Consider the following 24,536-nt stretch of genomic DNA (forward strand, 5'->3'; position numbering starts at 1 on the left):
GACTCATTTGAAGATGGGAATGGGGATGCAAGGGGGATTTAAGTATTCGGTAACACTTGCAGATAAGGTTCATGAAAAATGATTAACTAATGCTTAACTAATACATTAGTTAAGCATTAGTTAATCATTATTTCATCACAATTCATCATGAATTCACCATGAATTCATCATGATTCATGATCATGATGATTCATCATGAATCGTCATTAGTTAACCGTGATTTGTAGATGATTTATAGATCTAAATTCTTCCGCCCAAATCTATGCCCAGGATGAGTGCTCATAGACGGGTAGGGTTAGTGAGCAGACTCGCTCTCTCTGGAGGTAATTTTTCTCAATTCTATGCCCACGATGAGTGCTTTCAAAGGTGGGTAGGGGTCTGTCCGGAGCTCTCCCTGGTGCTTTATGGATCATTTTTGGACTCCCCCATTTTGCCCAAATCTATACCCAGGATGAGTGCTCATAGACGGGTAGGGTTAGTGAGCAGACTCGGTCTCTCTGGAGGTAAAAATTATCCTCATGCTTTGGAGGTCCTTACTCCAGACTAAAGTCACAGCCTATAGGTGAAACCCACAAAAGACCCAGAGTGACATGCTAATTGACCAATATTGACCAAATGATGGTCAGATTTTAGCTAACATTGCCCACATTCTCTAGCTGGTTGGGATAAGCTACTGTAGACTAGTCGATAATGACAATTACTTGCTTACCGGCGCTATGCATGACCGTGCATGCACATGTATGCCAGTGCTTTTAAATATACAACAGAAATAAAAACAGCAAGGACATTTAAATGATCAGAAACAACAAAAACAAACTGTACAATGCATTTCAATGCAATGCAATGCAATGCAAAAAATAAAATGCAGACACATTTCACACACACCTGGAGGAGAAGCTATAATTAAATGACATTACCCAAATGCTTGTTGAAAAAGCTAGTGTTCTAGCTGGTGGTTCTTAAAAATAGCCAGAGTCGCTGCAGCTCTGAAGTCATGAGGAAGGACATTCCAGGGTCTGGGCGCTACACACTAAAAGGCTCCGTCACCTCTGGTGATTAACCTGCTATGAGGAATGTCATAAGAGTCTCGGTTGAGTTGTAAAAAATTAAGGATATTTTCAGGCCATAATTACAATGCAGAAGCACAGCTGGAGAATGAGTAGCGTTGGGCAGGTATGTGTGAGGTGACAAAGACAAGGGTCTGCTTTTAAGCAGGCCACTATTGGTCAGGCTAAGAACATTGTGTCTGATCACTGCCATGTACTATACCCTGAGTAAGTATATGGCGTCAGGTATAGGAGCTACGAGCCTGAGGTCCATGCATGGAAATATAATAGGTACATGCACTCCTTTGTCCCTCTGTCAATTATACTCCTTAATGGAGTCCTTGCAGAGGGAAGACGGGGTGGAAGGTTTTGAGGTGGTGCTAAGGTGCTTCTGCTTTTAGCACTAGGTATGTTGGCTTGGGTGTTAGTTTTATTTAATATTTATATGCTATAAGAGTCTGTGACGCAGTATTGTGTCTTACATATTATTCCACATTTCAAACGTACTGTTTGTACAGTATGGTGTGTGTTTGTTTGACGTGACGTTTTACACAAAAATAAAGCATTCTCACCAGTCGTGCACGCGGAAATAAAAGGTTGTGTTTGCATGTGCCAGCGTGAGTGAGCTTGCATCATAAGAGTTAAGTGATGTACGCATCAAAGAGAGAGTGCACGCCAGAGACAGATTCAATTAATTTTGTGTCGGGCTCTGGCTAATAATTGCAGAAAATTGCAGAGTTGTTGTTTTTGGCCCGTGCAGGGCTCTATTAGCCTCTATTAGCACACACACACACACACACACACACACACACACACACACACACACACACACACACACACACACACACACACACACACACACACACACACACACACACACACACACACACACCCTCACACACACACACACACACACACACACACACACACACACACACACACACACACACACACACACTCACTCACTCACTCACTCACTCACTCACTCACTCACTCACTCACTCACTCACTCACTCACTCACTCACTCACTCACATACATGCACACACACACACACACACACACACACACACACACACACACACACACACACACACACACACACACACACACACACACACACACACACACACACACGCACACACACACTGTCTCAGGGGTTCAGGAAGAGACAGAAGGCGGAACAGCCAGAGGTAAATACCTCCACTGTGACACCAGACTGTGAGTGTGTGTGTGTGTGTGTGTGTGTGTGTGTGTGTGTGTGTGTGTGTGTGTGTGTGTGTGTGTGTGTGTGTGTGTGTGTGTGTGTGTGTGTGTGTGTGTGTGTATCTATGTGTGTGTGTGTGTGTGTGTGTGTGTGTGTGTGTGTGTGTGTGTGTGTGTGTGTGTGTGTGCAAAGCAGCTTGCAACATATTGTGTGCACACAGACCGTTGTAATTTCCCTGTTCCATGATGCTTGTGAAGAAACATGACAATAGAACATATTTAAATATATTGTCATATCTCTTCTGGAATTGCTTAGATTTATCTTTGATTTCTTCATAAATTTACTGAAAAAAAATCATTGAATTATGTTTTTAATTAATGGAATTTGGGAATGTTTTTTTTTAAGTTTTGAAAATGTAGGAAACCAAAGAATAAGGGGACCCATAGATATTGCCCGTGAGCCACAAAAGGGAGAGAGATCAGAGATCTACAGTAGCATGCAAGGACACAGACCACGTGGCCCAGAGCACAAACTGAGCCTATTATTATGAGCCTATTATTAGTGGGAGAACTCACCTCCTCGGACCTCACCTCAGCCTGTAGCACTCGCCCTAGCCTCAATGACCTTACAGGCGTATAAAGGCTAAATGATGTAACTTAGATAGCATATTAGGTAGACACAGCATTCTACAGTTTCATTGTACAGATATTCTACTGTCAGACGGATGTTGGGTTCTTACAGTAGTTTATACTTATGATCCTTGATGACTATTTATGTGCCTTTGATGTATTATGTGTTGTATATCGGTCTGGATTAACATAATGTGTCAGATGTGTAGATGGATAGTCGTAGATTGGATAATCGTGCACTGAGATGAATTCCGAGATGATGTGCAAAAATAGAATAGAAGAAGTGAGTTTTAGGTTAATCATCATTATCATCATAACCTTTGTTTAAACTCAGAGTAACAATACTCAACAGGAAGGTGTTAATAAATAAAGCCATGCGCAGCATACCCCCTGCACCTCTAAGGTATGCACGTGGCTATTGTCAGCTGCCTCTGGGAGCCCCTGCTTGTTCCTCCAGCCCCTGCTTGTTCCTCCGCTTCTGTGATTGGGTCTGTTCGGGTCATCAAACATATTCTGAATAGTAAGATTACATCAAACGTTTAATTCGCCCCCCCCCCCCCCCCCAGGAAGAAACCCAGCACCATATCAAACCTTGATTATTTTTATTGCAAGCAGCTGGTATGTAATCAAGGTCATAGATGTCTTACTGTACATGTGCTACCACTGCCACTCTGGTTGGCAAGGTTGAAGCTATAAGTTACTTTCATACCATGGTATATTAATAGGATTAAGATGACTAGTAATTTTATTAGGTCTAATAAAATCATGAACAGAAAATGTATGTCAGCTGATAAGGAATAAAATCCTTTTACAGGCATGTCCCTACTTATAGCGGCGATAAAGCTCACTATAAAGGAGGCCGGTGTGTGATGGTTTGAGGGCAGGAGGATTCAGAGTTTCATCTGGGAGGTGAGTGAGACTTGTTTAGATGTCATTTATAGTGAAATAAACTTAAGATGCTAAACTGCCTGACAGTTTGTTCAGTTGTCTTTGACAAATAAACAATGTAACCCTAATTCATATTATGGCATTAGAATAAATTACAGGAAAAAAAGTGTGAGCAAACAATTTAATTGCATGCAAGACTAACAAACTAATAACAAAAAACAATTCTCAAAACTCAAATGCGGAACATCTGAGTTGAAAGCTTTCTCTCTCTTACCAAGTGGTGTAATGTAGCATCTAACACTGCAATCTTCTCGTATACAGTATAGTGTGATCAATCCAACTTGTACGTAACTTGTACGTAACAATGTACGTAACTATACTGTGTGTGTGTGTGTGTGTGTGTGTGTGTGTGTGTGTGTGTGTGTGTGTGTGTGTGTGTGTGTGTGTGTGTGTGTGTGTGTGTGTGTGTGTGTGTGTGTGTGTGTGTGTGTGTGTGTGTGTGTGTGTGTGCGTGTGTGTGTGCGCGCGCGTGTGTGTGTGTGTGTGTGTGTGTGCGTGTGTGTGTGTGTGTGTGTGTGTGTGTGTGTGTGTATACTGTTGAAAGTTACCATCAATGCTATAGTTTAAAAAAGTAGTTTTTTTGCTGATAATATATAGATACAAGCTACCGGTATGTGAATTATGTTGGGACTACTTGCAGTTCAGTATTAATGGTAAATAATGCATTTATACAGCAATTTTCTTCTTCTTCATCCCCCCTCCACACACACACACACACACACACACACACACACACACACACACTTAGGGATTGCACTTGAGATTCCAGCTGTTATACTGCATAGAAGGGGAAAAGGGTGAGTGTTCATATCCTTCTTTATATTAAACAATTCTCTGTTAAGATAAGTATCAGAATCCAAATCCCTATTTGAGAGACTTCTTGACCCTCAGGTTCCATTTTTTCTGACAGAGCTAGTCAAAGCACCATTCTTTGTCTGTGCTCCATTTGATTGGAATGAGCTCCAGAAGTCCTTACAAATCAGATCACTGCCTCCCATAGGTCAATGCACTTTTGAACATTGTAACTGTTTTAATGAATTACTCTGCCTATCTGTTATAGTTCGTTTAGTTTTGAGTATTTTCTGTCTTCCGATTTATATATTTAATATTACTGTATTTAAATGTATATTGTTCATTTTATGTTCTGTACTCAGCTACATTGAAAATGCTAAACTCAGAGTTTAAATAAAGGTTACGATGATGATGAGATCTCAAGTCAGCCGAAGACATCAACGCCAGCTTTGTTTCGGTCCACAGAAAGCCTTGTAAAGTCATCAACGCCAGCTTTTTTTCTGTCCACAGAAAGCCGCCACCATGAGTACGGATGCGGAGATGCAGCAGTATGGCAAGGCCGCGCCATACCTCCGTAAGTCAGAAAGGGAGAGAATAGAGGCCCAGGCTACACCCTTTGATGCCAAGACCGCAGCCTACGTGACCGATCTCAAGGAGCTGTACCTCAAGTGTAAAATCACAAAGAAGGAGGGCAACATGGTCACCGTCTTGGTGCTCGACACAGAGGTGGTACGTTACATATAGGTATAGGTGTATCAAACAGTGGCACGGTAATCAGGAAGAATTCTGAAGTTGTGTGTTTTCTTGTTTTTCTTGTCTAGGAAAAAACCGTAAAAGAGTCTGAAGTGACCCCTATGAACCCTCCCAAGTATGACAAGATTGAGGACATGGCCATGATGACCCACCTCAGTGAAGCCACTGTCCTGTACAACCTCAAAGAGCGTTATTCAGCGTGGATGATCTACGTAAGTCTCTGACAACAGCATACAGCATTGTGATCTGATTGGTCAATAGCAAGGAATAGAGAAACAAAGGAGTTGTACAATCCCAAAGAAAAACAAAACAAGACTGGGTGTAATAATGCTTAACCCTAGAACACCAAACACGGGTCATTTTCACCCGGACAATTATATTTTGAAATCTTCATAATGTTGCTGATGTCTGAGGTGGGTGGGTATTTCAGTCCCTTTATATAAAAGGCAGGTTTGTTTCCCTGCCCACATCCCAGTGTTTTGCAGGCAGGTGTTCGGGTGAATTTCACCAGTGTTTACTTGTATAGTGATCCCGTACACCCACAATGGGCTTTTCTTTTCTTTCACAGGACCAGCAAAGTGATTGGCCGGAATGACATTTGTGATTTGATCTACACGCTCAAAGTGGGAAATATTGCGACCCGTAGTGAGCTCGCAGATCCACTATTTTAGATAAAGTTGAAGTGATAAATGTACATTTTGTGATACTAATAACAAATTTACAAAGTAACTATAAAAGTTTTTATATATATATAGTATAATTGTGGTGGAGTAAAAGTATATTTGTCTCTGCGATGTAGTGGAGTAGAAGTAGTGAAATTTGGAAATACCTCAGTATAGCTATACAGTACTTGAGTACTGAGTATGTACTGAGTACTACTGTATGTTCCACCATTGCCCCCAGCCCTAGTGATCCGTTGTCCCAGATATGTGAGGAGGTGCTTGTTGCTATGTTGTATGTTGTTATAACTCTCTCTCTCTGTCTCTCTGTCTCTCTGTCTCTCTCTCTCTCTCTCTCTCTCTCTCTCGTCTCCTTCAGACCTACTCTGGCCTGTTCTGTGCCACTGTGAACCCCTACAAGTGGCTCCCAGTGTATGACCAGAATGTCGTGAATGCCTACAGGGGCAAGAAGCGTGTGGAGGCTCCACCCCACATCTTCTCTGTCTCTGACAACGCCTATCAGTTCATGCTGATGGGTATGTACTAGTCAGGACAACGTAAAACACATATCTCTGCTGTCGGAAAGAAACCACCTATGGCCCGGACGGTTAGCTCAACCATCTGGGCACCTAGGCATGCCGCGGGTTCGACTCCCGAGCCCGACGGCCTTTGCCACGCGTCACTCCCCATCTCTCTCCCCCTTTCCTGTCTAGTTACTGTACCCTATCAAAAAGAAAGAAACTACATATACCAAAATATACATTTTTCACGAAATGATTTTTAATTAAAAAATCAGGAAATTAAGAAAACCTTATATTTTTTAAAACGAAGCAATACTGCCTCATCAAAGTTGGTATTGTGACAATATATAAACTGTATTGTCAATTGCATTGCATGAGAGCGGGAGAGGTTGTGGAGTTATTTGCAGACAGTTTGAGGCTCCAATGGAGAGGTTTTGTCCGAAGTACTTTTTAATACTTTTTTTGGTTCTAATTTTATTCTATATATATATTCTATATATTCTATTTTTTATTTTTTATAACCAACACACTGACATGAAGGGTGTTCAAAGCATTGATTTATGAAGAGAAAAACGAATAAAAAACCTCAAAAATTGAGTTTGGTGGTTTCCTCCTGGTAGCGACGAATGTAACTACAGTATAATGGTTATATAATGGTGTGCTCTTAGTTACACAAACATGACTAAAAGTTATAAATTTGTTTTGTTTACATACATGTTTACAGACAGAGAGAACCAGTCTGTCCTGATCACGTAAGTTTCTCATCTACTAGGTTTAAAAAATAAAAAATAAATCACTAACATTGAACCATGTCATAATATATCTTAGAACTGTTGAACTGGAGGCTTAACTATCGGGGGGTCGTGGCCTGAAAAGGTCGAGAAGCACTGTATTATGACATTGGTGAATGTTGAACATGAGTGGTGTTCATTTCTCTGAATGTTTGCATTTCTAAGTTCTAACCGGTGGATAATTCATTTCTCTGAATGTATGCATTTCTAACCAGTGGAGAATCCGGTGCAGGGAAGACTGTGAACACCAAGCGTGTCATCCAGTACTTTGCAACAGCAGCAGGCACTGGCGCTGGCGGTGCACCTGGTGAAAAGGCGGCACCGGTCTCTGCTGGCAAAATCAAGGTATATGTACAGATTTTAAACTGTAACAAATTACACATTTTGAACACAAATAATTTATATGGAATATAACAATTCAATTTAAAGACGGACTCCATTCATTGTTTTTTTTGTAATTTCTATTTAGTTTTAGTTCTTGTGCTGTTTTTTTGGCTCTCTGTTTTTCTCTGAAGCCTATACTGGCCTTAACACTTTCACTTAAGTGAAAATGTGAGTAGGCTACTTTTTCCACCACTGCACAAATGTGACAAAGGTGTGAGCTTGTAAATCGGCTGTTTGGCCGAATGTTCACCTTGTTCACCTTACTTTTACTCAATAAAAATAATAATTTTAATTTGGCTTGTAACAGAGTATTTCTACACAGCAGTATTGATACAAAATGTGAGTACTAAATGAGGGTACAGATGGGGCAAAGTTTGAGATCCCATAAAGTTACTTTTTTGTTTGTGTGAACCGCAACTTTAAAGAAATTCTGACAAAATTCTAAATGTGGTCATGTCTAAAACATGCTCTCTAGGGCTCACTGGAGGATCAGATTATCGCAGCCAATCCCTTGTTGGAGGCCTATGGTAATGCAAAAACTGTGAGGAATGACAACTCGTCTCGCTTTGTAAGTGTAAAATAATGATCCTGCACCCATTTCAGAATGTAGAGGGATTCATTTGTTTGTTTGTTTGTTCATTTATTTATTTATACATACAAATTGTGTTTTAATGAAACAGGGTAAATTCATCCGAATCTGGTTCAACAATAGCGGTAAACTGTCTAGTGCTGATATCGAGACCTGTAAGTATAAAATGCATAGCCTATGATAATTCAATTATATGTATCTCGATTTTCAGAGGAATCCATTTTTACTTATGTACATTAACAACAACCCTTGGTTTGTAGATCTGCTGGAGAAGTCCAGAGTGACTTTCCAGCTCCCCGCTGAGAGAGGATATCATATCTTCTATCAGATGATGACCGGACACAAACCTGCTATTGTGGGTAGGTTGAAAATGGACTAATGATGCAGTGATTGCATCAATTTAATGTATTAATAAAATAATCACACCCTTTCTTTTCCATCCCTTTTCAGAAATGTGTCTGATCACCACCAACCCCTATGACTTCCCCTTGTGCAGCATGGGGCAGATCACTGTGGCCAGCATCAATGACAAGGAGGAGTTGGATGCCACAGACGTCAGTAACCATAATGTTTATAATAGGTTTGGTTCCTAGTAGTACGTTGTTATATAGTGTGCAGTCAGTTGTTTATAATAGGTTTGGTTCCTAGTAGTACGTTGTTATATAGTGTGCAGTCAGTTGTTTATAATAGAGATAGAGAGAGAAGTTCGACTAGAACGAGTAGAATCGCTGCTCCTTCACCAGATAATCGGTTGAAGATGTATGTGTTAATGTCACTCTTCTGATTGGCAGGATGCTATTGACATCCTGGGCTTCACAGCTGAGGATAAAGCATACATCTACAGGTTCACGGGGGCAGTGATGCATCATGGGGTGTTGAAATTCAAAACGAAGCAACGCGAGGAGCAGGCAGAGCCTGACGGCACAGAGGGTGAGCTGCATCTTCAGCCGAGGAATGGAAATGATCAATAGTTCATCGTATTGAACTATTAGTATTGCGTTTTAAGTAACACATTGTACATGTTTATTACTTATTTTAATTCTAGAGGCTGACAAGATCGCCTACCTGATGGGTCTGAATTCAGGGGAGATGCTGAAGGCATACTGCTACCCCAGAGTGAAGGTTGGAAATGAATACGTCACCAAGGGTCAGACTGTGGCACAGGTGAGAAAGTTACTTTATTTTCTTGTTACGCACCTTATATTCTCCATATACATGAACTAGCTTTACAACTGTAATTTGTTTTATTGTTTAGCACCTTATATTCTATATCTCTGCTGTCAGGAAGAAACCTAACTCCAAAATGTTCATTTTTCAGGAAATGAAAAATATAAATTTTTCAGGAAATGAAAAATATACATTTTTCAGGAAATTAAGAAAACCGTAATGTATATATTTTGAAAACAAAGCAATACTGCCTCATCAAAGTTGTGTTGTGAACTTGTGACTTTATATATTGTCAATTACTTGCATGAGAGGGGGAGAGGTGTTGGATTTAACTGTTTTAGCAGACAGTTTGAGGGTCCAATGTTGTGTTTACTTTGTTTTTATTCCTTTTTACAGGTCAATACAGGCAGACAGGCGATTCAGTCAAAACAGTTTTTCTTTTTCCCCCCCTATGTTATAGAGGTTTTGTCCAAAGCGTTTTTACCACTTTCCATTGGTTCGATAAAAAAACAAAAAAACAAAACAGATGTAAATGGTGTTCAATAGCACTGATTCATGCAAAAAAATCCAAAACAGCAAACATTTAGTTATTAGGTTTCCTTCTGACACCATACCTCTACAATGTTCTGAATTCACACACCTTATATTCTCTATAAATTATATCTTTAGAGCTCTAATATATTTTATAGTTATGAATTCATACGCACCTTATATTTTCTACATGACATACCTTTCCAACTCTAATATATTTTATTCTGTATTCAAATATTTACCGTACACTACATTATTGCGCAATGCTTAGCCTACTTATTAGTGCTCATATGCCGCAGTGGCGGCAGTGCTATACCCACACTAAATGGGGGTGGAAACTTCTTTGGAAGAAATGCAATAACAATTCACAGCCCTACTAATCACGTTCCTGTTTCCTTAGGTAATGAACTCAGTGGGTGCCTTGGCCAAGTCCATCTATGAGAAGATGTTCTTGTGGATGGTCATCAGGATCAACGAGATGCTGGACACCAAGCAGCCTAGAAACTATTACATTGGTGTGCTGGACATCGCTGGTTTTGAAATCTTTGATGTAAGCATGCTTGTTTTTTTGTTTTTGTTTGTTTATCTAAATTGTTGAATGGTCACAATTACTTTAACCCATTAAAACCGGGAAAGCATCTGTGTCATTTCAGATTTGAACTAAATACCGGCTCTGTCAGGTGGAAACCTCACTATGAACCATTAAACTGTTACTTTTCAAGAGTTAAATAAAAAAATAGCAATAAGTGAAAACGGCTAGTCCGAAATTCCCCTTTAAAAAAGAAAAGGTAAAAGTAAGGTACGGTAGGTAAGTTAAAATCTGGAGATACCGTAAGAGGTTTCTGCCTGACAGAAACGATATAGGCCCTATAGCAATTAGTTAGGATTCAGAAGACTTTTGAATCTTCTAGGGTTAACAGCTAAAGTCATGATATTTCCACCTACAGTACAACACCCTGGAGCAGCTGTGCATCAACTTCACCAATGAGAAACTGCAACAGTTTTTCAACCACACCATGTTTGTTCTGGAACAAGAAGAGTACAAGAAAGAGGGCATTCCCTGGGATACCATTGACTTTGGCATGGACCTGGCCATGTGCATTGAGCTCATTGAAAAGGTAATATACTGTTTGCATTGAGCTCATTGAAAAGGCAATATTCTGTCTGCATTGAGCTGACTGAGAAGGTTGTCTCCTTCACAACAGCCCATGGGCATCTTCTCCATCCTGGAAGAGGAGTGCATGTTCCCCAAGGCCTCAGACACCACCTTCAAGAACAAGCTGTACGACCAGCATCTTGGAAAGTGCAAAGCCTTTGAGAAGCCCAAGCCTACCAAAGGCAAGGCTGAGGCCCACTTCTCCCTGGTACACTATGCTGGTACCGTGGACTACAGGTAAACACAACCCCATATATATATATATATATATATATATATATATATACAACCGGTAAATTATATAAAATATATGACCCTAACCCACTTCTCTCTGGTCCACTACGCCGGTACCGTGGATTACAGCGTCACAGGCTGGCTGGAGAAGAACAAGGATCCTCTCAATGACTCTGTGGTGCAACTGTACCAGAAGTCTGCATTGAAGCTGCTGCCTGTTTTATACCCTCCTCCCGAGCCTGAAGGTACGTTAATAATAATAATAATAATAATAATATATACACGTCCGGTCCATCTGTCCATCCGTGTGTCCGTCCGTATGTGTACAGCTAATCTCTCTAAAAGATTGCCTTTCAAGGTTTGCAGGATTGGTCCGTTTTGAACAAAATGCCTCAAATCTTGACTTTTTGCACGCACATTCCCACTAGGCCGAGGAGTTCGGACGGAATGAGCAGCCTCATCGTGGCGCTATAACAGGCCTATTTGCATTTTTACCTGCACCGAACTGTGTGAAACTTTGCACGCACACTCCCTATAGAGGCCAAGGAAAAACATTTCATATTTTTCACATCTGCCTTTTATAGTGCGATCAGGAAATTCTGCCCTCCCAAAAAAATCTTGTTCTTTGAACACCTTTGAAGCATTTCACCTGTCACCTTTCAGTGGCCGGAGGCAAAGGAGCCAAGAAGAAGGGAGGCTCCATGATGACAGTGTCTGCTGCTTTCAGGGTAAGCATTCACTTGACTAATTACCTAAAAAAGGTGAGCAACTCCCACAGCCATACTACTAGAGGGAGCGTACATTTTCAGAACAAATATGGGTAAATGCACCTTTCACAACACTGCCACTAAAGTGTGGAATGCCCCGTCCCTTCCCTCAAAACAAGCAGATCACTGGTTTCCTTTAAAAAGGGTCTGAAAATTCACCTGTCACTGTCATCAGGTTAATGTATGTATGTATGTATGTATGTATGTATGTATGTATGTATGTATGTATGTATGTATGTATGTACGAAATCTGTTAAGTAACTAAAGTTTTCAAATAATTGTAGTGAAGGAAAAACTACAATATTGTATAACGTTTAAATTATAATGAACCTACTTGGCTCTATATTAATAATATATTATATTGTCTCTCAATAGGAGAACCTGGGAAAGCTGATGACCAACCTGAGGAGCACTCATCCTCACTTTGTGCGTTGCCTGATTCCTAATGAGTCCAAGACTCCAGGTAAACATGCACGCACGCACGCACACACGCACACACACACACACACACACACACACACACACACACACACACACACACACACACACACACACACACACACACACACACACACACACACACACACAGACATGCACACACAAAGACATGCACACTCACACACATGTGATTCCCAAGACTCTTTGTCCTAATAATAATCGTTTCCAGGGCTGATGGAGAACTTCCTGGTCATCCACCAGCTGAGGTGTAACGGTGTGCTGGAGGGCATCAGGATCTGCAGGAAGGGCTTCCCCAGCAGAATCCCATACGCCGACTTCAAGCAGAGGTATGTACATACTGTATGAAGGGCTTCCCCAGCAGAATCCCATACATCGACTTCAAGCAAAGGTATGTACATATGAAGGGCTTCCCCAGCAGAATCCCATACACCAACTTCAAGCAGAGGTATGTACATTATGAAGGGCTTCCCCAGCAGAATCCCATACGCCAACTTCAAGCAGAGGTATGCACATATATGAAGGGCTTCCCCAGCAGAATCCCATACACCGACTTCAAGCAGAGGTATGTACATATGAAGGGCTTCCCCAGCAGAATCCCATACACCGACTTCAAGCAGAGGTATGTACATATGAAGGGCTTCCCCAGCAGAATCCCATACACCGACTTCAAGCAGAGGTATGTACATATGAAGGGCTTCCCCAGCAGAATCCCATACACCGACTTCAAGCAGAGGTATGTACATATGAAGGGCTTCCCCAGCAGAATCCCATACACCGACTTCAAGCAGAGGTATGTACAGGGCTTCCCCAGCAGAATCCCATACACCGACTTCAAGCAGAGGTATGTACACATGAAGGGCTTCCCCAGCAGAATCCCATACACCGACTTCAAGCAGAGGTATGTACATATGAAGGGCTTCCCCAGCAGAATCCCATACACCGACTTCAAGCAGAGGTATGTACATATGAAGGGCTTCCCCAGGAGAATCCCATACACCGACTTCAAGCAGAGGTATATGTACACATGAAGGGCTTCCCCAGCAGAATCCCATACACCGACTTCAAGCAGAGGTATGTACATATGAAGGGCTTCCCCAGCAGAATCCCATACACCGACTTCAAGCAGAGGTATGTACACATGAAGGGCTTCCCCAGCAGAATCCCATACACCGACTTCAAGCAGAGGTATGTACATATGAAGGGCTTCCCCAGCAGAATCCCATACACCGACTTCAAGCAGAGGTATGTACATATGAAGGGCTTCCCCAGCAGAATCCCATACGCCGACTTCAAGCAGAGGTATGTACATATGAAGGGCTTCCCCAGCAGAATCCCATACACCGACTTCAAGCAGAGGTATGTACATATGAAGGGCTTCCCCAGCAGAATCCCATACGCCGACTTCAAGCAGAGGTTCCTTTTCCCCAGGTTTTAGTTTCGCAACTGTTAATGGGAGGAATGCAAAATGCAGTGGTGGAAAGTAACTAAGTATACATTATACAAGTACTGTACTAAAGTACAATTTTTAGGTATTATTCATACTTTACTGGAGTATTTCCAAGTTTCACTACTTTTACTTGTACTCTACATCTCACATACTTGTACACTACATCTCAGAGGCAAATTATTTGAAAGCTAGTTACTAGTTAATTTGTAGATTTAGATTAGTATTACAAGACATACAATATCCACTTAAGTTCAGCCATATAGATTTTGTCTGTATTTGTATTTGAAAATCTACAAGCTCACAATGTGACACAATGGCCCCTTTTCCACCGGTTGGTTCCCAGTGGGAACCGGTTCAGTTCTTTTTGGTTTTTAGTCCATGAGCCAGAGCTCCAAAACTGAAACGTTAATTATGAATTGAGTGTGCAAAACCATACCTATATTAGATTGTTATCACCATGAAACTTCCCCAATTGAGTACTTATACGAAGACAATGATTTATTGTATTACAAATTTTAAATTTTTTAATATGCAAATGAGGCATTATGTAGGAAAATATGCAAAATAATCGAAAATATGAAAAAGGTACTACTGTGGAAGGGTTATCATGTATTTATTTACTTGTATTGATCCTATAAACAATTTAATATAGTGTATAGTTCGTCCACAAATGTTGGACCTCTGGCTCATGGACTAAAAACCAAAAAGAACTGAACCGGTTCCCACTGGGAACCAACCGGTGGAAAAGGGGTCAATGTGAGCTTGTATCTAGATCTGCTATTTTCAAAAGATTTTAATACGTTTTATACATTTGAAAACAGGACATTCTGCATAATGAGTACTTTTATGTTTGATAGTACATCAACGATGCCAATACTTTTGTGCTTTTGATCAAGTACATTTTTGAATTGTAGACTTTTACTTTACTATTGCAGTATTGATACTTTTACATTATTAAGTTAAAAAACTGGCTTATTTTGTCCACCACTGACAAAATTAACCACAAACCTTTTTGCAAAACAGGTACAAAGTACTGAATGTGAATGCATGTGGGCCCGAGGGCCAGTTCATAGACAACAAGAAGGCTTCTGAGAAGCTGCTTGGGTCCGTCGACATACCTCATGACGAGTACAAGTTTGGACACACCAAGGTAAATAAACACACAGTAGCCAGAATACATGTGTGTGAATGAGAGGAAACCAAGTGAATCAGTGAGGTTACAGGGAGGTTACAGGGAGTAGACGTAAAGAAGTTGGACTTTAAAGGGGAATACCACTAATTTTCAACATTGAATATGTAATTAATATGTGATCGTCAGTGACATCACGGATATGTACTATTTGGCCTACAGAGTACACCTTTGTGATGTCACTGATCACATGACCCCAAGTTCTAGACCTCCAGTTCTAGGCCAAATAGAAGGAAGATTGTTTATTATTTCCACACAACTCTAAGGTATTATTAATGACATAGTTAAATGATGAAAATGAGTGGTATTCCCCTTTTAGTACTTAAGTCCTATACATACTCCAGTTTTAGGCAATAAGGTTACCACCAAAAACTACAATATTATGTCACACCGCAGTGTTCACCGCTCACACACACTTCTCTCTGTTTTTACTAAGCACCGTTTCAGACCATGGTTTGGACATGTACTGAGGGATAGGGAGTATATATAGGTATAGGTAGGTAGCAAATAGTTAAACCTAATAATTCAACATTTCAAACGTTCCTTCACAGAGAAACTGAGATTTGACAGTTTGTAGCGGTCGAAAGTACTTGCACGCTCTGCTTGCGTGCAACAAGCAAGTATGCACTCGACAGAGTGCAGTTCTAGTTGTCAATGCGTTTACAAAACAAACATTGAACTAAAGACAAACATTAAGAGGGGCTAGCGCCCCTCAAAAATAGGAGAACAAACAAGAGATGGGCGCACACCAGTGTCGGTGAGGTGACGCTGGCCTTGGAATATAAATATACAAGAACAAGAAAAAGGCTGCACACTCATAGCGACGATGCAAACATTTATTTAGAAAAGGAAAACACTGCAAACCTAGTTTGTAATACCCTATGCTATATGCAGGTGTTCTTCAAAGCTGGTCTGCTGGGTACACTGGAGGAGATGCGAGATGAGAAGCTTGCCATTCTGATCACAATGATTCAGGGTCTGTCCAGAGGCTTCCAAATGAGGGTGGAGTTTGTGGAAATGATGAAGAGGAGGTATACTTTGATAACTTCATTTAATGTAATATTTTAGTACACTTTCTTAAGGTACATTTTTTTTAACCCATTTAGGACTGACTGATTTAAAAAATGTCTTCTAAATGCTGACATTTTGACTGAAATACCTCTTTCTATATCAGTGGTACTCAATATTTAATGTCAAGGACCCCCAAAATATATATGTAATTGGCCGCCGACCCCCATCTGAAAATATGTTGTTCCAGAGACCCCCCCAGAAGCAAAGATATGAGTTAAAAACGCTCTGAAAGAATATATATTCAAAGATTTGGGCCACATTTTCACGATTTTTCAAAAAATTCAAAATGTTTCAATAGCTAAAGTATAACATAATGATTAAAACACCAAAAGGGGTTCCCGTTCAGAATGGGTTAATTACCTGAACCTTTTTCCCCCAACAGAGACGCCATCTTCACCATCCAGTTCAATGTGCGCGCATTCTGCAACGTGAAACACTGGCCATGGATGAAGCTGTACTACAAGATCAAGCCTCTTCTGCAGAGTGCCGAGACGGAGAAGGAGCTGATGAACATGAAGGAGAACTATGAGAAGATGAAGATTGACCTGGCTACTGCCCTGGCCAAGAAGAAGGACCTGGAGGAGAAGCTGGTGTCACTGGTGCAGGAGAAGAATAACCTTGCGTTGGCGGCATCCTCGGTAAGTACATTTCCCTCACGACGCACGATGTCCCTCATGTCCCTCCCGCGAGGACCTCCCGCACCTCATCCTGCCGACTACACCAGATTGTAGTGTAACTAAGATAGATTGGCAGACATATGTTTTGCGAACAGGTCTTGTTTGGGGTCACTACACTGACATGTTTCCTTATTTTTATTTATTTTTGACCAAAAGGGAGAAGATGCTCTGTCCGATGCTGAGGAGAGATGTGAGGGTCTTATTAAAAGTAAGATCCAGCTCGAGGCAAAACTCAAAGAGACGACTGAGAGACTGGAAGACGAGGAAGAGATCAATGCTGAGCTGACCGCCAAGAAGCGGAAGCTGGAGGATGAATGCTCCGAGCTGAAGAAGGACATTGATGACCTGGAGCTGACCTTGGCCAAAGTGGAGAAGGAGAAACACGCCACTGAAAACAAGGTTCATGATCATACACTCTATGATACACTGTATGATCATCGAGTGTATGTTTGTACACTGTATGATCATAGAGTGTATGGTTATATTATACACTGTATGATCATACAATCATACAGTTCTGTTCTGGTTCTTCAGGTGAAGAACCTGACCGAGGAGATGGCGTCTCAGGAAGAAGGTCTTGCTAAGCTGACCAAGGAGAAGAAGGCGCTCCAGGAGGCCCACCAGCAGACCCTGGACGACCTGCAGGCAGAGGAAGACAAAGTCAACACTCTGACTAAGGCCAAGACCAAGCTGGAGCAGCAAGTTGATGACGTGAGTTCATCAAGTTAATCAAGAACACATTATATTTATTGTTTGTTACTGAATTATTCATTGTTCTCCTTATTATTGTTGTGCAGTTGGAGGGTTCTCTGGAGCAAGAGAAGAAGCTCCGCATGGACTTGGAGAGAGCCAAGAGAAAGCTGGAGGGTGATCTGAAACTGGCCCAGGAATCCATAATGGACCTGGAGAACGATAAGCAGCAATCTGACGAGAAGATAAAGAAGTAATGCGAGCAACGATAATAACAACAACAACAACAATAATAATTCATATTAATCATTCATAATTAGTTCATAATATCAATTTGAAATGTCATGGAGAAAAAAACACAAAAATATTATGTACTGTATTCCACAGGAAGGAGTTTGAAGTGAGCCAGCTTCAGAGTAAGATTGAGGATGAGCAATCTTTGGGGGCTCAGCTACAGAAGAAGATCAAAGAACTCCAGGTATTTAACATTTATTTTTAAATGTTAAATAAATAAATTTCAATTCAATTAAATTTTATTGAAGTGTCAAATCACAACAAGTTGTCTCAAGACACTTTACAACCAACAAAGATCCACCCAGAACAAGCAATATTGCGACAATGGTAACGAAAAGCTCCCCTTTAGGAAGAAACGTCAGGCAGAACCCGACTCTAGGGTGGGCGGCCATCTGCCTCGACCGTGTCGGGGGAGAGGGGGTCCAGGTCGTGCTCTGTGAGGCCGGGTCCATGGTCACACTTCTGATGGGCTCCATGAAGAGGCCTGGTCCATGGTCACACTCGGCAGTCAATTGGGGGTTAATATTAGAGGTCCACTATAGGGGAGTAATGACAACGTAAGGCGTCATATACTCCAGAGAACTGGAGTATAATATAATATCAAATATCATTAACTCATTAATTAGGCTCGTATTGAAGAGCTGGAGGAGGAGATCGAGGCAGAGCGTGCTGCTCGTGCTAAGGTGGAGAAGCAGAGAGCTGATCTCTCCAGAGAACTGGAGGAGATCAGCGAGAGGCTGGAGGAGGCCGGGGGAGCCACCGCTGCTCAGATCGAGGTAAACAAGAAGCGTGAGGCTGAGTTCCAGAAGCTGCGTCGTGACCTGGAAGAGTCCACCCTGCAGCATGAGGCCACCTCTTCTGCTCTCCGTAAGAAACAGGCGGACAGCGTTGCAGAGCTGGGCGAGCAGATCGACAACCTCCAGCGTGTCAAACAGAAACTGGAGAAGGAGAAGAGCGAATTCAAGATGGAGATCGATGACCTGTCCAGCAACATGGAGGCTGTCGCTAAGGCAAAGGTAGAATGGAATATCTGTCGATAATTGTTGAGGTGAACTAAAAAGAAGGAAAAAGGGGGAAATACTCTAAATGCATTGATTGATGCCCTGTGATTGATCCCACTTCTGACACCAGTAACATTTGTTTCTAAACAAAGTATTCAATAATTGACAATTGAAATAAATGTGTAGAATATTGAACTAAACTAAACTGTAAAAAGTGACATAATTAACATAGGTCACAGGGTCATTAATTGAATATGTCCGTTGTTATTTAACAGGGAAATCTCGAGAAGTTGTGCCGCACCCTTGAGGACCAACTCAGTGAAATCAAGTCCAAGAGTGATGAGAACGTTCGCCAGATAAATGATATTGGAGCTCAGAGAGCTAGACTGTTGACAGAAAATGGTAAATGTTCTTGTTTGCCAATTGTACCAAATCCCATATTGAGAGAATATATATCCAACAAAGATGAAAAGAAATAAGTTTTTATAGAATATTTCCATTTCTAACTAGGCGAGTTTACTCGACAACTGGAGGAGAAGGAAGCTCTCATCTCACAGCTCACCAGAGGCAAGCAGGCCTTCACCCAGCAGATTGAGGAGTTGAAGAGACACGTTGAAGAGGAGGTCAAGGTGAGGAGCTTTTCTTTTCTTTTTTTCACAAATAGGCAGGGCTTGGATTATATTTTTGTGTTATTCAGTTGATATTATTTTGGCAATTTTCTTTTGACAGGCAAAGAATGCCCTTGCCCACGGTGTGCAGTCAGCTCGCCATGACTGTGACCTTCTGAGGGAGCAGTTTGAGGAAGAGCAAGAGGCGAAGTCTGAGCTGCAGCGTGGAATGTCCAAGGCCAACGCTGAGGTGGCTCAGTGGAGGAGCAAGTATGAGACTGATGCTGTCCAACGCACTGAGGAGCTGGAGGAGGCTAAGTAAGTCATCAGTGTTTTTACACCGTGAGGTTCTGCTCACTATACAGAATATTGCTCACAATGATTCGATTCCATTCAACACTGACCAACAGGAAGAAGCTTGCCCAGCGTCTTCAGGAAGCTGAGGAGCAAATCGAGGCTGTGAATTCCAAGTGCGCCTCTCTGGAGAAGACCAAGCAGAGACTCCAGGGTGAAGTGGAAGACCTCATGATTGATGTGGAGAGGGCCAATGGTTTGGCTGCCAACCTTGACAAGAAACAGAGGAACTTCGATAAGGTGCTTTGACATACATTATTTTAAAACAAAATCATTCTTGCCTTTAAAGTGCAGGTAAATGACACATTTCATTACTGCTGCTGTGCAGGTCTTGGCAGAATGGAAGCAGAAATATGAAGAGGGACAGGCAGAGTTGGAAGGAGCACAGAAAGAGGCTCGATCTCTCAGCACTGAGTTGTTTAAGATGAAGAACTCCTACGAGGAGTCTCTGGACCAACTGGAGACCATGAAGAGAGAGAACAAGAACCTGCAGCGTGAGTCTTCTCAAAGTCCAGCAGTGACTCTGACTCACTTCACTTTAACCCCTTAGACCCTCAAACAAGTTAAACTGTACTTTGTGTTCTTTTTCAGCCTACAGTAGTACACCAAGTATAAATATTCTCAGTCTGTCCTAATGGAAACAAATATTATGCCATACTGTATCTTTGGGGGAAAGATTACATATACTTACTATTAATATGACAAAAGGTCATATTTATTGTCAATGTTTTTGCCAACTTGTTTTGAGCAAAGGCTGGTGTTAGTTAACTTGTTCAAATGGGTCGGCATTTTAATTAGTGTATCTCAAAGTTGGGTTCATGTGTGTTTAATATTAAAAGTAAATATAAATATGCCTTTAAAAGTTTTTAAAGTCAATATTCTACACATTTCTTTCAATTATCAATTGAATACTTTCGTTTCTGTTTAGAAACACTACAATTGGTGTCAGAAGTGGGATCAATCAATGTATTTGTAAAGTTTTGGAATTGATCCACAAAGCACTGCTTTAACTCCAAAGACTGGTTTATTGAATTCTCTTAGTATGAACAGTATGAATCAATGCAAGCTTGAAATCAATCTACATGCTTCGCTGACAACACATAATACAACTGACATCCGGGACCTTTTCTTCAGTGGTGTTACTAGTATTCTGACATGCCAAGCGCCCCCTTATGGATGAAAGGTTAAACTGTCAAATGCATGAACATTACAGTATTTATAGTTAGATTAATATTGTGGTCTTTGTGGATTAGGCTACACCCAGTTTATTGATGATGATTTTCAATCAATGCAGAGGAGATTTCAGACCTGACTGAACAGATTGGTGAGACTGGGAAGAGCATCCATGAGCTGGAGAAGAACAAGAAGCTGGTGGAGACAGAAAAGGCAGAGATCCAGACAGCCCTGGAGGAGGCTGAGGTGAGACTTTTAGGTTATAGATGAAGAAAGCGATTGTTTAGATTTATTTCAATACGTTTTATTCAAACGGTGTAGCAGTACATGATGTTACATTAAACGGTCCTACCACTGCCTACTTAGGGTACTCTGGAGCATGAGGAGTCCAAGATTCTTCGTGTCCAGCTGGAGCTCAACCAGATCAAGGGTGAGGTGGACAGGAAGCTGGCAGAGAAGGATGAAGAGACGGAGCAGATCAAGAGGAACAGCCAGAGGGTGATGGACTCCATGCAGAGCACTCTGGACTCTGAGGTCAGGAGCAGAAACGATTCCCTGAGAATCAAGAAGAAGATGGAGGGAGACCTGAACGAGATGGAGGTTCAGCTGAGCCACTCCAATCGCCAGGCTGCTGAGGCTCAGAAGCAGCTGAGGAACATCCAGGGACAGCTCAAGGTGCAAAACATATGTAGCTAGTTAATAATAATAATACGGTTAATAATAAGGTTAATAATACTACTGCTACTACTACTAATAATACTAATATAACAAAACATATGTAGCTAGTTAGACGTATGTGACTGGATTTGAATAAGAACATTCATTGAGCATTTTTGCATTTGTATTTTTATCAGCTCGCTAGAGAGCTGATAAAATAAAATACATTACTTTTCAAGAAATGGAAAAAACTATCTTTGTTCCAAATGGATCCAATGTAGATAAGCTCAAAACATTGGTTAAATTGTCATAAAACCCACAGAAAGACATAACAATTTCCAACCTGTTGTCTTTACAATGTGAATTATTTTAGGATGCCCAGCTGCACCTTGATGATGCTGTCAGAGGTCAAGAAGACCTGAAGGAACAAGCTGCCATGGTGGAGCGTAGGAACGGCCTCATGATGGCTGAGATTGAGGAGCTCAGAGTGGCTCTGGAACAGACAGAGAGAGGCCGCAAAGTGGCTGAACAAGAACTGGTGGATGCCAGTGAACGTGCTGGACTGTTGTACTCCCAGGTAAGTCAATGAAGAACTCTCAACGTCAAATATTTAATACTACCAAGTCATTCATACTTACATTGTTCAACTGAATGTTTATTTTAGAACACAAGCCTTTTGAACAGCAAGAAGAAGCTAGAAACTGACCTGGTCCAGGTACAAGGTGAAGTGGACGATAGTGTTCAAGAAGCAAGGAACGCTGAAGAGAAAGCAAAGAAGGCCATCACTGATGTAAGTTAGGATGTCCTACCCTCATCTATTAGTATACTATTAACATACTATTAGATATCCTTATAACCATCACTGATGTAAATTAGTTAGTTAATATGTCCTACCCTCGTCTTTTAGATATCCTCGTGTCATGCTTCGTATTAACATTAACAACACAATGCAACAATGACAATGCAACAATGACTTTCCAGGCTGCTATGATGGCGGAGGAGCTGAAGAAGGAGCAGGACACCAGTGCTCACCTGGAGAGGATGAAGAAGAACCTGGAGGTCACAGTGAAGGACCTGCAGCACCGTCTTGACGAGGCTGAGAACCTGGCCATGAAGGGAGGCAAGAAGCAGCTCCAGAAACTGGAGTCTAGGGTAAGATGTAGTTTAATACCAACACAGATTATAGTCATAAAACCTGGCCATGAAGGGAGGCAAGAAGCAGCTCCAGAATCTGGAGTTACAGGCTAAGATTTAGATACTTCAACACAGGTTATAGTCATAGACAATTACATAAGAAGTGGCATTCTGGTTAGAGTGTCCGCCCTGAAACTGGGAGGTCGGGGTTCGATCCCCGGCCAGGTCATACAAAGACTGTAAAAATATGACCCAATGCTTCCCTGCTTGGCATTCAGCATCAGGGGTTGGATTGGGGGGTTATATGTCAACTACAAATGATTCCAGAGGCTGCAGCTCACCACTCCAAGAGATTGGTCAAATGCAGAGAACAAATCTCGCATACAGCAATGTATGTGACAAATAGTAGGACTTTAACTTTTCTTTAACTTTAATTAACTTCATAGTGCCTAATTCCATTCTGAAGGTGCGTGAACTGGAGGCAGAGAATGAAGCTGAACAGAGACGTGGAGCGGATGCTATTAAAGGAGTCCGCAAATATGAGAGGAGAGTGAAGGAGCTGTCATACCAGGTAATGTAATACCATGTCCCCTTCAATGACCATCATGCCACTGACAAAATGAATTAGATTAGATTGCATGAACACACAACTAATGACGTTATATACATTCACTGTCACTTCAGACTGAAGAGGATAAGAAGAATCTTATCAGGCTTCAGGATCTGGTAGACAAGCTGCAGATGAAGGTCAAGGGCTACAAGAGACAAGCTGAGGAGGCGGTAAGCTGTGTTTTCTTAATTAGTGGAGGGTAAGATGTAGAAAGGTTAACCATCTCTATCATATTGCAGGAGGAGGTTAACCATCTCTAACATATTGCAGGAGGAGGTGTTTGGTCCGACGTACTAACAGTCCGACAGGCATTAGTCCGACACCCTACCCAAAACCCAATCCTAAACCTAACCTCACAGGAAAGCCACGGGTTGGTTTTAACCTGCCATGCGTGTCGGGAGCCACTGGTTAATTTTAACCTGCCACAGGTTACTTTTAACATGCCATGCATGTCCATTCATGTCGGGTGTTGTCGGTGTTGTCGGGCTAATTCCTGTTCCATCTTTATCATATTGCAGGAGGAAGCATCCAACTCTTACCTGACCAAATTCAGGAAGGTTCAGCATGAGCTGGAAGAGGCTGAGGAGCGTGCTGACATCGCTGAATCCCAGATCAACAAGATGAGAGCTAAAAGTCGTGACTCCAAGGTAAACACCTAATGCAACGTGAAGAAATGGCAGGCATAATATGTTGGTTATTATCATTTACTGCAGATTTAACTAAATATTTGTGTATTAATCTAATTAAACCTATCCATGTTTTCACAGGGGAAAGAAGCTGCTGAATAGTTCCTTCAATCCAAGAGGAATTCACCTAGCCTGATTGTCAGACTCTGAAGCTTCCTGAAACTTCAGTCAGTGGAGTGGGCTGGAACCAGGCTAGAATTCACCCTAAAATGTCATAAAATATGATGCATCAGGGCAATAGTCAATAAAGCATTAGAAAATGTCATAAAATATGACGTATTCAGCCTATATTGAATAAAGAATTGCAACTATG

General features: G+C 41.5%; 1 protein-coding gene across 1 annotated transcript; it reads left to right on the forward strand.

Moving 5' to 3' along the window:
* The first annotated feature begins 3,713 nt into the window (after window positions 1-3,713).
* On the forward strand, window positions 3,714-24,536 carry LOC310863283 (myosin heavy chain, fast skeletal muscle-like). The gene is made up of 42 exons (XM_083771505.1): window positions 3,714-3,790; window positions 4,578-4,626; window positions 5,132-5,350; window positions 5,443-5,586; window positions 6,413-6,569; window positions 7,279-7,306; window positions 7,561-7,690; window positions 8,205-8,297; window positions 8,410-8,473; window positions 8,579-8,677; window positions 8,769-8,872; window positions 9,110-9,248; window positions 9,364-9,482; window positions 10,417-10,566; window positions 10,964-11,134; window positions 11,222-11,409; window positions 11,536-11,651; window positions 12,070-12,134; window positions 12,549-12,636; window positions 12,841-12,958; window positions 15,103-15,229; window positions 16,163-16,299; window positions 16,722-16,977; window positions 17,173-17,415; window positions 17,551-17,727; window positions 17,814-17,959; window positions 18,094-18,184; window positions 18,627-19,016; window positions 19,277-19,403; window positions 19,512-19,630; window positions 19,731-19,927; window positions 20,020-20,203; window positions 20,292-20,457; window positions 21,258-21,382; window positions 21,503-21,811; window positions 22,167-22,370; window positions 22,458-22,583; window positions 22,775-22,945; window positions 23,394-23,498; window positions 23,612-23,707; window positions 24,056-24,184; window positions 24,305-24,536. Exons 3-42 carry the CDS (start codon window positions 5,144-5,146, stop codon window positions 24,323-24,325), a joined length of 5,826 nt encoding a protein of 1,941 aa, XP_083627631.1. The 5' UTR covers window positions 3,714-3,790; window positions 4,578-4,626; window positions 5,132-5,143; the 3' UTR covers window positions 24,326-24,536.

This window comes from Protomyctophum parallelum (genome assembly GCF_964188405.1).
Source record: "Protomyctophum parallelum genome assembly, chromosome: 8".
Lineage (NCBI taxonomy): Eukaryota > Metazoa > Chordata > Actinopteri > Myctophiformes > Myctophidae > Protomyctophum > Protomyctophum parallelum.